Source organism: Phragmites australis, chromosome 20 (assembly GCF_958298935.1).
Source record: "Phragmites australis chromosome 20, lpPhrAust1.1, whole genome shotgun sequence".
NCBI classification, from domain to species: domain Eukaryota; kingdom Viridiplantae; phylum Streptophyta; class Magnoliopsida; order Poales; family Poaceae; genus Phragmites; species Phragmites australis.
In genome coordinates, this window is record NC_084940.1 from 21,637,331 (window position 1) to 21,653,455 (window position 16,125).

At 45.8% G+C, this 16,125-nt stretch overlaps 1 protein-coding gene across 1 annotated transcript; it reads right to left on the bottom strand.

Annotated features, from left to right (window-relative positions):
* Positions 1-11,020: 11,020 nt before the first annotated feature.
* On the bottom strand, positions 11,021-14,296 carry LOC133901780 (phosphatidylinositol/phosphatidylcholine transfer protein SFH12-like). Its single transcript, XM_062343271.1, has 12 exons — positions 13,958-14,296; positions 13,576-13,842; positions 13,385-13,462; positions 13,177-13,278; positions 13,038-13,087; positions 12,780-12,873; positions 12,529-12,630; positions 12,268-12,378; positions 12,016-12,127; positions 11,473-11,870; positions 11,220-11,294; positions 11,021-11,056 (listed from the first exon to the last, which is right to left on the bottom strand). Exons 1-12 carry the CDS (start codon positions 14,252-14,254, stop codon positions 11,021-11,023), a joined length of 1,722 nt encoding a protein of 573 aa, XP_062199255.1. The 5' UTR covers positions 14,255-14,296.
* Positions 14,297-16,125: the final 1,829 nt, after the last annotated feature.

A 16,125-nucleotide genomic window follows, 5' to 3' on the forward strand; every position in this document is an offset into this window, starting at 1 on the left:
GGCTTCCACTCCAACGTTGTCTCCCGAGCCAAACCCATAAATCAAAGGAGTAGAAATTTTGTCCCCAAGGCCTCTTACCAAGGTTCCCCTGGCATCTTCACCATTTCCTCCAACAAGGAGGAATCGAGTGAAAGGCCTAAGGAAAGAGGGATCAATGTGCCTACAGAAAATCATTTGCCCCTCACCCAGCGTCTACAGTGCTACTTCGATTACTACACCTCGAAATAGGCGGCGCAGGAGCATGCAACGCGGGCTGCGCAAGAGAAGGATTAAAAAGATAGTGATCTTGATGAGATCATCGATATCACACCGTGATTTTCAGATTTCTCAATTTTCTATAATTTTCCAAGATTAGATTATAGATTAAATAATTAGAATAGGAAAAATTCTATTTTCCAAATTTAAATTCAAATTTGAATAAGGTTATAATTGTTTGTATGCATTCATGCTAAAAATAGGCATTTAGGATTTAATTTGCTCTTTGGATTTTATTTTAGCTCATTTGGAGATTTCTTGAATTTATTGGAGCAATATTTAATTTTCATGAGTTCAAAATATTTTATTTGGCTTCTAAAAGATTTTCAGAAGCTTGTTGGAATATTCTATTATTTCATTTGGATTTTATTTACTTTTCTTCTTTCCTAGAAATTCCTAAATCTAATCCAACACAACCCAATCTCCCCGCCTGGGCCAACCGAAGCTAGCCCATTTCCCTGTCACCTGCTCCTTCCCACTCTGGGCCGTGTTTTGGTCTGGTTGACGCTCACCTCTCTTCCTCCCAGGCCGCAAACCATCCTAGCCAGCCCACCTGCCATTTCCAGTTGCTAAAAGTGCCTTCGCCTCTTTCCGCCTTCTTCACGCGTCGCTGACACCTGGACATGCTGGTCGTGTCATCCCCTTCCTCTAGTCGAGGCTCCTGTGCACCGTTCGACCCCGGTTCGGCAGTGCCCACACCAATCTGACATTCCAAAAGCTCATCTATGCTATAAACCCGGTCTCGTCAGCCGAATCCAGCTCTAAGCCTCGCGTGTCTAAAAGGGAGATCGAGGTCTCAGTCAAGTTGGACCTGACGCGCTTCCATCCAAGTCCGACCTGAGCATGAGATGCCATTGCCCTAGCTTGTTTTCCAAGTCGAGTCGTCCCTATATATAGAGACTGACACATCCTATATTCCCATACCCCAAAAACCAACGGAACCCAAAACCCTAGCTCCCTCCATCCGCCCCTGTTAATGAGCTCGGTGAGCTCATCAATCTGTGCTTAACGACTTGCATTGCTATTGCCGAGTCACCTAAGAGCATCGCACGAGGTTGGTGAAGCTTCCCCGAGCCTCACCATCATCGATTGTGTGTAAGAGAGCCCACCCCGTCGACACCCGAACTCCTCCACCGCTAAGCAACATCGCCGACCATCTTCCAGCCACCTTCAACATCCTGTGACCACCTCGATGACTTTATCGTCCTGCCCTCGATCTGCTTCGTAGCTCATCATCGTTACCCATGACTAGCGATGAGGTTTTCATCAAGATTAGAAAACATCACTGTCATCCCGTGCTCTCTTTGCCGACCAGACTACCACCGCTGATTGAAACCTATCTGGAGCAAACCCCAGCCGTTAGATCTAAATCCAAGCGCTGAGATTAGACCATCAACTTACCCCTTCACCCACCAATCACAAATTGCCATATGTCCACATAGTCCAGTCATCATTACTTGCCATGTTAGCTCACCATGTCAAGATGTGTCTTGTCCAGTCACCTAGCCACGTTAGCAAAGACAACCCAGTCAGCAGCCCAATCATCTTTTTCATTTTATTTTTTAAACCCTTACTCTATTTATTGCTTCAGTATGACATCAGCATGACAAAATAATCCCCTTTTTTAGTACAAAACTAATTCCAAATAATTCTGGAAATTTCATCTTTGGCAATTACGTCCTTGGATCTTTGGATAGCCATAACTTCTTCGTTTTAGCTCCGATTTGGGTGATTCTTGTGCTCAAATTTTCCTAAAAGCATGATCTATCCAACCATGCTAGGCCTAGGTAGCAGTCCTCACATATTTATAGTAGTTTTCTCCCATTAACTTCTATATCCCTAAAATATGTGGATATTATTTTGATTAATAAATTTATGGTTGACATGATGACATATAGGTCCTATTCAAATCTACATGTCATTGTACCACATACATGAGTTTATGATATTGTAGGTTACACATGTTAATGCTTCAATCAATCTTCTCAATCATTTCATGTAAGACTCTAGTTCTTATCGCTTAACCTTTTCTCATAAGAAGTCCAGTCAATTCCGTTCTCCTTGCTTGGTTCAACCAAGATCCCAATCTGTCATTCTGTTTCTCTTATGTTTGTAATTTGGAGTTTATTTGGTGTTTATTCGTTGTTACTTTTGTTTATCGATAGAGTTCGCGATTAGTTGATAACGCTTCAGATCTGTTCGAGGGACTTCAAGACCAAGGTTTTGACAAAACGGAGCAAGATTGGGTAAAAGAAAAGTGTACTACTTGATCATATTGAACCTATATTTTTAAATATTTTGTTTTACAAAATTGCATGCAATGTCTACTTGATGGGTAGTCATCTATGTTAGGGTTTGCCCTAGTTATTCTTTGCACATCCCTTGAAGCCTAAATGGTAGTTGGTATGAGTCTTTTGAGAAGAAGTGCTTAGCCATGCTGTTAGGATTCTGGGAAGTGTCTTATACTTGACTAATGAACATAAGCAAAGATGATGGTTAATTTGTTAATGGTTTAGCAACATGGAACCTTAGGCTTTGAGAAAAGGGGTGTTTATGGTTTGTCATGGTTATGTTGTTAGTTTAGTCTTTGCTCAAGCGACATAATTAAGGACTGGTTCATGGAGCGACAACCCAAGGAGTAACGTGTCAATCATGAGCCTTTATGGGAGGTCCTGGCTTATTAATTAGTGGATTATAGTTTGTGTGTGCCAAATGGTAGGAGTGGACGTGTGGGGAAGGCTTTTAAGCTAGAACCATTTGGCTAGTGGAAGTGGACATGTGGGGAATGAATGTAAGATCATAAGAACCATCTGGCGCAAGAGGGGGCTTCTGGGTAGGACAGCTACGTCTGTTCCATAAAACTTGGCAGTGAAACCTTAGAGTGCATGCACATACTAGAAGAAACTTTGTAGCAACCTTGCAGTGATCTCTTGGCTGCATACCTTGGAAGTGTGTAAGTGTTTTGTACAAATACGGGCAAACTGGATACTTTAGTCACTTGCATGCAAGTGATGAAATCACGTCTCATGGGAAAAGCTGGACAACCTCTACAGAGTGTAAAATCTGATATATCAGTCGTGCTCATGGTCATGAGAGACTTGGATCCTCACATGATTAGATGGTTTGGGTTACAGTTATGGTTTGGTGGTATTGGTGGTACAAGGTGGATATGGTTAAAAAGATAATTACTTTTGGGAGTTGGTTAATGGTTGGTTTAATTGGGTTAAATTCACTTAATAATTGCTCAATGCTTTTAAAGTTCAATTGTTTACTTTACTCACATTTATGCAAATAAACCCTTGTGTTAGCCTAGCATTGTTATAAGCTTGCATATCATTATTCTCCTGTACACTTATTGAGCGCGTCATGTGCTCACACTTGCTATTTTTCTCTATGCCATGCGACATAGAAGATAATACATGTTAATTGTTGTAAGAGTTAACATTTATTCTATGAAAGTATTGTTTTTGTTGCTTCAACTTGTAACGTCTTTATGTGTGTTGAAAATCCAGGGCATACATAAGCAACATCTGGTATTGTACGTTAAAACTAGGTGTGACAATCGACAGGGTAGCCAACGAGGTCTTTGGCGATGAAGCACCCGAGCCCCCGGTGGTGAAGAAAGCATGGTCATCTTCTCTACCGACCACTGCGAAATCGCCCCCACGGTCCATGGAGTACTCTTCAGGCCCGCCAGCGCCAGTCAGCGGCTCCAACTAGGTTTCTGAATTGGCCATTTTCCCTGACCGTTATGTCCAATTCCTGGGGTAATCAGTTGCCGCCTTGGGGAAGAGTATAAGAGGTTCCTCGACTCATTCAAGGGAAAGTAGGGGTCCACATGCTTATGAACTCTTGGAGGTGGTAGATCTTCCCTATTTGCAAGAGTTAAGTGGATCCTTCCTATTAACTTTGCACTTCCCATACAGGTCGAGAGGAAAAAGTATGTGATAGGATAGTTAGTCTAATCGAATGTAATTGACCTAACTATAACTTACCTTGTCTTTTTATGAAACTGTCAGAGTTGATCGATGTGCCACAAGTTATCGGGTATCTAACCGTTTGGAGTAGATAACCATACTGATCCAAGTTGAGTAACTTCAACTAATATGTAAGGTCCTTCTCACTTAGGTGATAACTCATGGTGTCGAGCTTGTTTCTGCACATTTCATAGGACAAGGTCTCCAGCAGCTAATTTCCTGAGCTAGACTTTATAACTATGATATACGCAACACTTGTTGATACTGGATGCTTGAATAGATGCTCGATCACGATACTCGTAACTGCTCTTCCCCCATTCTGAGTAGCTTCCACTCGAGGTGATCTGAACCATAATTTAGTTAGGAGCACTGCTTCTTCTCCATAAACTAAAAAGAATGGAGTTTTACTAGTGGCCCTGTTAGCCAAGGTGCAAATGACCCATAGTACCGAGGGAAGCTCTTTCACCCATTGTTTCGAGTAGGCTTTCAGCCTGTTGAAAACCTGAGTTTTGAGACCCTACAAGACTATACCATTGACGTGCTCAACCTAATCATTGCTCTGGGGGCGAGCTACTGAGGCGGAACAAGTTTTGATGCCAAATTCTTCACAGAACGCAATAAACGTCCCTCTTTTGAATTGGCTACCGTTATCTATAATTATACATTACGAAATGCTAAGTCGAGTAATTGTGCTCCTCATGAACTTCTTAGTCGCTTTCGTAGTTATCTTCCCCATGGGTTTGGCCTCAATCCACTTAGTGAACATGTTGATAGCCATAAATAGGAACTTATAGCCACCTTGGGTGCTTGGGAACTGTCATAGGATTTCCAAGCCCCATACAGAGAAAGGCCAAGAAAGAGGAATTGTTTGTAGAGCTTGGGCTGGTCGAGTGGTCTGCTTTCCAAAAAATTGGTAGCTCTCACACTTTTTTCCAAGTCTAAGCCATCTGGGCTCGTGTCAGCTGGAGATTTTGCAACTCTAAGGTAATCCTCTTTTTTAACAGAGTGGTACATCTTGTGAGCTCGTGCTGGAAGAGTAGATGGATGTGATGTACGAGCATAAGACGATCGTTCACTTGTACAATCATATCAGTGCAGTCAGAATAAGCAAAGCTTCAGTGAGCAATGTTGGGTCCGACCACTGGATCACGAATGTGACCACTCCGGATTCGCGACAACGTAAGCGACCAGGCTCCTGGACCACCCAAGCAACTAGAAGAGCGACCAGTTGTATGTGCTCGACCACGACTAGTCTGGCTATCCGCCGTGTATGTGCTGCTACCAATCACGTCGATCGACCAACAACGCCCAACAACTTCTGAGTCGTGTACACTCGGCGAGAATGAAGATCAACAGGAACAAAACGTGAGGCTCTCTGGAGGAATTTTTGACTCTATTAACTTGTGACTTGCATGACTCTGTGTCTTGCTTGCAAAAAATTAGAGATTATAACTCATATTTATAGCGACCTGCTAACTCCGAATCCTAACACGAGTCGTTCCATCCCACGATCCGACTCTGACTCGTACTCTAACTACTCCCGTGCAGACCGCACGGTCAAGTTACGACCAGGACTCTAGACTTCAATCGAGTCCCCGAGGCCCACGATAAGGATTAAGTCCAACATACTCACTCTTAATCTTGTCGTGGGTCAGGATCACGAACTCCCAAAATATGTCGTATGATCAATAGCTTCACCATTGGCAATGCCTTCGTTAGAGCGTCAGCTCGCTGCTCCTTCGTGCAGATGAAATCTACCTCAATCTGGCCTTCTTCAACGCACTCACGGATGAAATGAAACTTGGTGTCAATATGTTTACTGCGGCCATGAAACACTGGATTCTTCATTAAAGCAATCACTGATTTGTTATCAACAAATAATTTGACTCCTTTGGGCTCTTCTCCTATCAGCTCCCCCAACAAACTTCTAAGCCACAATGCTTGGCATGCTGCCGCCGTTGCCGCCATAAACTCAGCCTCGTAGGAAGACAAAGCAACCATTTTCTGGTTCTGCAAGTTCCTTGACACTAAGCTATCATTAATGTAGAAAGCCATACCTCTAGTACTCTTCCTGTCATCCATGTCACTAGCCAAATCACTATCTATGTAGCCGGTGATGACCTCTGTTTCTCCTCCTCTGGTATACACAATACCATAATGAATGGTGCCCTTCAAATACCGAAAAATCTGCTTTACTGCCTTATAATGCATCACCGTGGGCATCTCCATGAATCTGCTTGCCACCCCGACAGCAAAAGAAAGTTCAGGTCTTGTATGGATTAAATAACTTAGGCAACCGATGATGCGACGATACTCAGTTGCATCAACCAGTTATCGATCTGGATCCTTATGCAGCTGTGCCCTTTGTTCCATGTGGAATTTTGTGGGATTGCAATCCAGCATACCGAATTGACCAAGGACCTTTGTCGCATACGCTGTTTCCTTGATTGTAATTCGCCCATCTTCTTGCGCTACCTAAATCCCGAGATAGTAATTCAGCGATACGAGATTGGTCATCTTGAACTCACTCATCATCTACTGCTTGAATCCCATGATCTCCTCTGGACTTTCTCCTGTCACAATGAGATCTTGAGCACACTTCACAAATCCAAGTTGCTTTAAGCTTCAATAATAACTCCATGCCGGCCTGTTCCTCTTGTGTATATGGCGTGATCTTGAGCACACTTCACAAATCCAAGTTGCTTTAAGCTTCTATCAAGCCGGATATTCCAGGCTCATGGCACTTGCCAGAGTCCATACAGCGCCTTGCTGAGTTTGAGCACAAGATGCTCTTTGTTCTTTACTACAAAACCCTCTGGCTGGGCCACATATACTTCTTCTTCGAGTTCACCATTTAAGAATACCTACTTGATATCAAGATGATGAACCTGCCAATCTTGGTTGGCTGCAACAGCAAGGATGACGCGTACAATGTCTAGCCTAGCCTTCGGTGCAAACACTTCTTCGAAATCGATTCCTTGCTGCTGCACGTAGCCTTTCGCAACCAACCTTGCCTTGTGCTTGATCACATCTCCTTCTGTGTTCTTCCTCAGTTTGTAAACCCATTTGAGTCCAATCGGCTTGTGACCAGCCGGTAGCGCTGTGAGAGTCCATGTGTTATTCATCTCTATGGACTCAATCTCCTTGGCCATGGCATCCTCCCAAACCTGCTACCCAGTGGCCTCAAGGTAGCAAGATGGTTCCTCCATCTCCACGAGCATGGCCTCTTCTTTCACGTCGCCATCGAGATCCACTCTTGGAGCATCTCTCATGATGTCGTCAATGTCCCTATATCAAACAGGCCCTTCATTTGTGCTGCTGCTCCCGCTCGATAGCGGTGTGGTCCGATCATCCACCGGCAATTCAGGTGCCGGCAGCACCACTAGATTGGTGGGGGTTGATGGAGAGGCAGCTGCTGTGCATGTCGCGGTGCGTGTCCTGGTTGCTGGCCCTTCCAGTGTTTTCTCGCCGACCAGCGGAGTCGATGAAGGAGCTTGATCATCATGTGCCGTGGGTACAAACAGACTCGGACCACCAGTGAGTGGCATAGAACCGCCCACCGCCAGCTCAGTGCTAATTGCCTCCTCGACATCGAAATCAGATAGCTCTCTGCCACCTGCACCTGTACACCAGCTCCACTCCACACTCTCATCAAATTTAACATCATGACTTACATGAATTTTCCCATGCCGTGGATCAAAGAGACAATGCGCCTTGCAACCGTCCTCGGCACCAAGGTACACCATCGGCTGGCTTCGCCGTCGAGCTTCTTGAAGTATGGCATTGTTACCTTCGCGTGCGCTGTGCAGCCGAACACATGAAGGTGTGCCAAATGTGTCTTCCTTCCATTCCAGTCCTCAAACAGAGTGCGATCATGCAGTGCTTTCATCGGCAAGTGGTTTAGCAGATACACCGCGTGCCGCACCGCCTCCCCCCAAAACCTTCCAGGCACATTCATGCTCTTAAGGAGGGACCTCGCCATCGCCATCATAGTCCTGTTCCTTTGCTCCACCACGCCATTTTGCTGTGGCGTGTATGGCGCGGTGAGGTTCCGTTTGATCCCAGCCTCCTCGCATAGCTGAGTGAACTCGCCAGAGAGAAACTCCCCACCGCGTTCAGTCCTCAACATCTTAATGCACTGCCCACTCGTGTTCTCGACCTGCAACTTGAATTTTCTGAACATGGAGTAGGCCTGATCCTTCATTGTGATCACATACACCCACATCCACCGAGTAAAGTCATCAACAATTAACATGAAGTAACTATTACCGGTAAGAGTCGAAGGTGTGATCGGCCCGCAGAGGTCAGCATGTAGTAGCTCAAGTGGCTTCTCTGCCCTGAAATTTGCCACTACCAAAAATGGTTGTCTCGCCTGCTTCACCACCAAACACCTTTGACATAGCTAGTTTGGGTGCATGATCGGCGGCACTCCTGCCACCATCCCCTTGTCGGTGAGCAGCTTCATAGCAATGAAGTTGACGTGACTGAGCCTCGCATGTCAGAGCCACGCCGGGTCTTCAAGGCTGGTTAAGGGACATACTGGCATCGCTTGATGCAACTCGATCTTGTAGAGGCGATTTGGAGTTCGCCTCAACTTCATAAGCAATCGCGCAGGACTGCTATCATATACGGATAGATGCTCAGCATCCATGATCACCTTATGTCCAACCTTGGTAAGTTGTCCTAGGCTGATGATATTGCTACACAGTCTTGGAATGTAGTAGATCTCCTACAACAGCCACTGGTCACCATTCTTGCAACTGAACACGACAGACCCTAAGCCCATGATTTGTATCGTGGAGCCATCCCCGAACTTTACCTTGCTAGTGACACCTTTGTCCACCTCTCTAAACCTCTCTTTGTCATCGATCATGTGATTACTGGCCCCATTGTCCAGGTACCAGACCTCAGAGCTGGAGCCTCCCTCTGTTGTGTTGCGTAGTTTCCACTTCAACTTCTCCTCATTCAGTAGCACGGCTCCGCGCCGGTGCTGCTGTTCTTGTGCTGGCTCTTCTAACACCACAAGTAGCAGGGTTGGCTTGGTGTCATCAGCACGAGTGAGATGTGTCTCCTCTTCCTTCTTCTTTGATGCCTTGCACTCGTTTGTGTAGTGCCCCATCCTGTACCAGTTGTAGCACTTGATATGGCTCTTGTTGCGGCGACCGCCGCCTGAGCCGCTCTCCTCATCATTGCGCGACATCCCACCGCGACCACCTCTGCCGCATCCACGACCACCCCGGCCGCGGTTGCTGCTATCTGCAGCAAGGTGGGATTTGCTCTTGTTGCTTGATGAGGAGTTGCCACCATCCTTCTTTTGCCACGCCTGCCACTCGGCCTGAGTGAACAGGAGCTAGCTGTCGCTGATGTTATTGCCACCGGATGCACATGGGCAAGCACGTTCTTCAAACGCCTTAAGCCACCCCACGGCTTCCTCGAACGACATCTTGTCGAGGTCGTAGAACTGCTCGATCCCGTAATCACACTCAGGAATCAATCCGCGATCCGGCATGGTGTCGAACAGCTTTTTGACCAATGCAGCGTCGTCAATCCCCTAGGTTTACGTACCTGACGGACATGCTGTTGAGCCTTCCGGCGTACTGGTCCAGGCTGTCTCCCTCCTGCATGTGCATGGTGTTGAAGTCGCTCTTCAACGTTAGAAGCCACGTGTTCTTGACATGATCCGCACCAATAAACGTTGTCTTGAGATAGTCCTAGACCTCCTTTGCAATTTTCTTCCTTGCCACCTGCATCAGGAGGTCCTCCGATAGCGCTTGGAAGAGATGCGACCTCGCCTTCTTGTCCTTCTCGTCGACGGCTGCACTAGCCACTGGCTCGACTGCCACCCAGACACCTTGATCCTCCATCATCGCCTACAAGCGAATCACCCAGCTCATGTAGTATGTCGCCGTCAAGTGCAGGTACAGGAACGGCCCACCGTCGCTCTCCCGTGCCGCCTCGTCCTGAGGAACGATTGACATCTTCACAAGTTAGTTCTGTGCCCTACCGGTTCTGATACCAAATGTTGGGTCCGACCAATCGATCATGAGCGTGACCACTCCGGATTCATGACAACACAAACGACCAGGCTCCTCGACCACCCGAGTGACTAGAAGAGTGACCTGTCGTACGTGCTCGACCACGACTAGTCTGGCTATCAGCCGTGTACGTGCTGCTCTTGATCACGCCGATCGACCAGTAGTGCCCAGCAACTCCTGAGTCGCGTACACTCGGCGAGAACGAAGATCAACAGGAACAAAACGTGAGGCTCTCTGGAGGAATTTTCGACTCTGTTAACTTGTGACTTGCACGACTCTGTGTCTTGGTTGCAAAAAATTAGAGATTACAACTCATATTTATAGCGACCTACTAACTCCGAATCCTAACACAAATCATGCCATCCCAGGATCCGACTCCAACTCGAACTCTAACTACTCCCGTGCATACCGCACGATCAAGTTACAACCAGGACTCTAGACTTCAATCGAAGTCCCCGAGGCCCACAACAAGGATTAAGTCCAACAAGCAATTTACACTTGATACATATATATGTTTCATAGGCTGCAGCTGCACAGCAGTGGGGTACACTCATGGTTGGACATCAATTTGATAGTTTAGCAGCAATAGAGACATTTTTGTTTCACCTTTTGTATTCTTTTTCCCGCTGTTTACCTTTTTTCGTTTTAGTAGCAGGAGGACAAAGGCACAGGGTACACAAGACATAGGCACAGACACAAGAAATTCAAGGATTTCATTGCTCCAGGGGCCATGGATCGTCCTTCGCTTGCGCTTCACCAACGAAACGGGTTCTGCTGTTGGAGGCAAAACTTTAATGAAATCAGACGAGACTAGTGAAGCAATGCACAAAGCTCGAATGCCAACCAACAAACCAACCAACACTGCAGGCTATCCTGAATTCCGGACGATGGTGCGGAATGCTGGCATGGTACTGACAGAAAACACTGCAGCACAAGTAATATGATCACTTACCATCTTGCTCTTCTTTTTCTTCTTCTCGATGTAAGCCAGCACCTCTTCCTGCTGCCCAACCGATGTCTCCAACAGCTGCAAGCATCAAACGTTGTTTGACAGGCATATTTGGTTGGTGCTAATGCTTAACATTCTTTATCTTCATGCTAATTTTGAGATCAGAGAATGTGTTGCTAGTGATTACTACTGCTAGAAACTATCAGACAGTCTTCATGTGTATGCAATGCAGAGCTGATGCGTCACATGAAAGTACCTTTTTGGTTGATTCGAGCTCGGTTTCGAGGGCCTCGACGCGGCTAACGGCGGCCTTTAGCAACTCCTCCTTCTCCGCTGGCATCTCCGGGGCCTTCGCCACCAGAGCTGCCACCTTCTCCTCCAGGTCGCTCAGCCGCTTCACCAGCGCTTGGTACTGCATGGCCGACACCATCACCATGTCTGGCCCGGCCAGCTGCTGCTGCTGCAGCCTCCGGTTCTTGGCCATCGCCTCCATGGTGGCAATGCTCATGGCCGCATCTATGGCCCGCTTTGGCACAATCTTGCCCACGCGGAACATGGCCACCACGCCCATCACCAACGCCATGAACCCCGACACCACCTGCCGGTCGCCGCCGTCGTCCTGCTTGTACGTGTCCGGCAACGAGGCGTACATATCTGTGCCAAGGTTCATGGTGCAATTCTCTTCATAACTCGATCATCACACGACATGCTTCGCTTTGTTCATCACTGTTTTTTATTTTCTTCTTGTGTGGTGTTTTTTTTTGGAGGGGGGGGGGGGGGTGAAGGATGCGAGTCTGACCTCGCGCGATAGCAAGCTTCTCGGCGCTGACCTCATCATTCCAATTGAACTCCATGTTCTTGTCAAAGAGATCGTTGTAACGAGCAGAGTTACCATCTTTGCCAGGAGGAGCCTACAAATTCCATGTAAATGTACATGATACTAATAGTATGGAAGAGTCTAAGCTGCTTGCTATTGTAGCAAATCCGACAAATGCTATGTTTCTTGATTACTCAAAACATGTGTAGGGTGAACTATGTAGCAATCAGATACCTTCGTCTCTGAAATTTTCCTCTCATGGAGAGGGGACATCTGTGGATGCTCAATCGTTTCGCGTGGGATCTTAGGTGAATCAACAGAGTCGCGTCGCAAGGATTCTTGCTTCTGCACAGGAAAGTGCATGCGAAAGAGCGATCAATGTGCGCTACAAATCATTCCATTCAAGTACTGAAGCATTGTTCAGAAATGCAAAAAAAAGAAAGATTGTCAATGGTGTACAATAAAGAATCTGGCAAATGAGAACACCAATAACACCTTGGGAAGGGGTACTATATCGTCCTCAGTGACAATTTTCTCATCGACCTCATGAGGGTTCGAGCTGTTCATCCCACATCTCCCCATGCCACATTGGACCATCTGAACAACCAAATCAACGTCAGACCGAACAAGAAATGTTCAGATTGTTGTTTTTCTAAGGTAGATCAGCACCAGGTAGTACATTTATGTGAAGGTAAAATTATCAGATAAGCTATGGCTCGTGTATCTTAAGTGAAGTGTCTGAAAACCTTTAGGATTTCAGGGTCCTTCCACGGTCCTTTGTCGGAACGCATGCAACCACCTTCGCAGTTGCAAGTGCCACCGAGGAACTCAGGCAGTTCGCTGTTGGATTTCGACAAGAGAATTAAGCACAATAAGTGAGCCTATACCCTGATGTTCATCGGTTCTACTTTCTGCACTTCAACATTACTGAAAAACTAGCATATTTGCATGGTGGTGTAGTATGAAATCTGCAGAAACTTGAGTAGGTAGTGTCTTGTGCAAACCTGGCATCAATTACTTCTAGCAACTTGCTCTGGTACTTGTTGCCAAGGACCTACATCAAAGGAGAAGGGTACATAATGCCAGTACATGTAACTACATCTCTAATCAAGTGCAAACATGAGATCAGAGATGATAAGTTACATGGATCTTGGCTGTGGTCTTGGGGTCAAGGAAGGACTTGACAGTATTCCACAGGAGCCTAAACCCCTGACCCGCATTAATAATGAACATCCGGCAAAGCGTCTATACATTGATTCAAAATTACTGGCAATTATACATAAATAGCAGCAGCAGCAGAAAAATGCCGTAATCACTTCTAGAAAATTATGATTACTAGTCGTAAAAATACCTCAGGGTAGTTATCTCCATCGATCTTCTGGAGGCGGCCAATGAGATCCCTTGCAGCCTTGTTGAAGTTCTTGTACCCCTACACACAATATATATGTGTTATGTGATGAAACTGAGGAGAGGTCGACACCACGATAAGAAGCAGTCAGCAATGGTGCCATCAAGGTGGTGGAGACGGGGATGAAGACGTACCACTCCAGAGACATCGAGGATGGTGGTGCTCTGGTCGATGTGGCGCTTGGCAGCGATGGAACACGCGGGGAACTTGACAGCAAAGGCACGCTCAAACTCCCTGACATGGTACTTGACATAGCGGTCCATGCTGGTGACCTGCAGGAGCTTGGTTGTGTCGATTTGTCCGAGCTTCTCCATGTACACCGGCCGACCATCCTTGTCAACGCCGTGGTGCCCCTGCGGGTAGTGCTCCAGCACTTGGTCCATCTCCTCGAACTCGAAATCCTGCAACAATTATTTCAACTCATTGAGATGACGCGCTAGCTATTGGGAACATGAGAATTTCACATGAACTTCAGAAAGGGATAGAGGAAGAAGAAGGATGGCATGATGCACGGACATCGATGATGGTGTCAGTGCCAAACTCCTTGCGCCAGTGGAGCATGTCGGACCACATCTGCTTGGACCTGTCGATGTCGAACTTGCGGGCGCGGAGGAAGCGGAGCATCCTGTGGTAGTCATCGTGGCGGGCCGGGAGGAGCTCCTCCAGCACCAGCGTCTGCCGGAACGCGTCCACCTGCCGCATCTCCTCCGCATCGCGCACATCCTCTATCGCCACCGACATCACCTTGCTGCTGCGGCGGCCCAGCGACTTGCGGCTCAGTGAGCTCCGGAGCAGCTTCGATGATGCACTCATTGCACGGTGCCGCAGCGACGGTGCCCGGGATGGTTCGCCGCCCTCTGTCGTGGCTGCGCTACTGCTGCTGGGCGTGGTGGCCATCACAGCGGAAGAAGACATGACCAAGGGATGATGTCCTCGTGTTATTATTATCAGTAGCTACGATAAGCAACACGCCCCTGCACCACCAGCCTGAACAATCGATCAATCAACAGCTGATCAATGGCGAGATCAAGATGGAGCCACCGAAAAGATGTGAAGCGAGAACTCCATGTGAAAAGTTTGTTGAATTGCAGAATCTAATGGCCAATAACAACGGAGAGATTAATCTAAAAAATGCATGCACATGGAAGGATCAAGAAACGAAATGCATGCGAGGTGTGAATTGATTGGTTTACCACGGAGACGATGGCCTCGGGAGAGATTGCGGAGGGCAGACAGGAGAATGGAGGGAGGAAGAAGAGTGGTGATTGCAGTTTGGTTCATGCATGCATGGCCTGCCTGACCCTCCCTCCCTCTCTGGCCTCCCCACTATTTCTGGCAAAATGGTAGCTGCACCGTTCCAATAAGTAATAGAAGAATAACCTACTGCTATATACTCCTCCCTCCATTCAAGAATATAAGACATATTTTATTTTTAAAAATCATCAAAAGTAAATTTTGACCATTAATTTTTCTAATAATATACTGTCAATTGCTATAAAATCAACATCATATTAAAAGTATTTTGAAATACAAATCTATTGAAACAAATTTTGTATACTAAATATGCAAATAATTTAACTAATTGTTGGTCAAAACTTATGAGATTTGATTTTTTGAAACAAAATACACCTTATATTCTTCAATGGAGGGAATAATTAATATCTAGCTTTAGATATACATATGATCCAGGGACACAGGTAGCATTTATCAAATATACATTGCATGCAATTGTATCTAGTTGATCCATCTCTAAATGCACGTTTGGAATGTAGAAATTTTACATGATTTTATGTAGCAATTCCGTATATTTATCTGATGCAGATATATGCGGGAATTGTATCGATCTAGTTGGCTTCTAATGTATCCATTTATGATCACTAGTTGAACTAAATGAATGCTTCTTTAAAAAAAATTACCTGATATACATACATCAAACTTGAATGTAACAGCTATATCCTCAAATGCAAATGTTATTACCCTTTGATCGTAGGTAATAACAATGGAGTGGTCTAGACCCAGGCTTAAATTTCCTGGGCGCCGTTCTGTTGATTGTTGAAGAGAGATAAGGGAAGAACAACTTGGAGGTAGAAGAGGGAAGACTTTATTGATTTTTTGTTTGCTTAATCTCCAAATCACCCCTCTAGTTATAAAGCCTAAGGTGCAACCGTACCTTTTCTATTTTTAGCAACAAATCTTATAACTCTAAACATGGAAAAGCTAATTATAGAAGACTATATATTAAGTAGTACAAATAGAACCGGACTGCTCTTTTCCATATTTATTCTTTCCCTTCTTTATCTTCCTTCCTGTTCATATTCCTTTCCTTGCTCCCGTCTCTTGCGCCTCTGGCACACGTTACCAACTATAACAGCAAATGCCAAAGATTATAGACTCAGTTGACGGAGATGCAATCCCCAAATACGAAGAGCAAAAAATGTGCTCCATAGTTGCACGAATATAAATATTATCTTTTAAAAAAAAGCGGATAAAGATTCACTACTACAGAATAGACGTTATATGCTAGCCTATCATTGCCGGTTTCTTATAAGTTAGTAGTGATGGGGAACACTGCCGGTTCAAAAATTATGTGGCAAGAATTAGCCAATGGTGCTTCACTGCCAGGTGAGAGCACCGGCCGATAGTGATACTTGAACTATCACGACTGATTCTAGCCACAAATCGGT

Bases quoted from the DNA above. Each gene is read 5' to 3' on its own strand.
- LOC133901780 (XM_062343271.1), bottom strand. From the start codon at position 14,254: ATGAGTGCATCATCGAAGCTGCTCCGGAGCTCACTGAGCCGCAAGTCG. The intron at 12,874-13,037 runs GTTTGCACAAGA...GAAATCCAACAG, and splicing joins CTAGAAGTAATTGATGCCAG to CGAACTGCCTGAGTTCCTCG. The intron at 11,871-12,015 runs GTCAGACTCGCA...ACCTTGGCACAG, and splicing joins GAAGCTTGCTATCGCGCGAG to ATATGTACGCCTCGTTGCCG.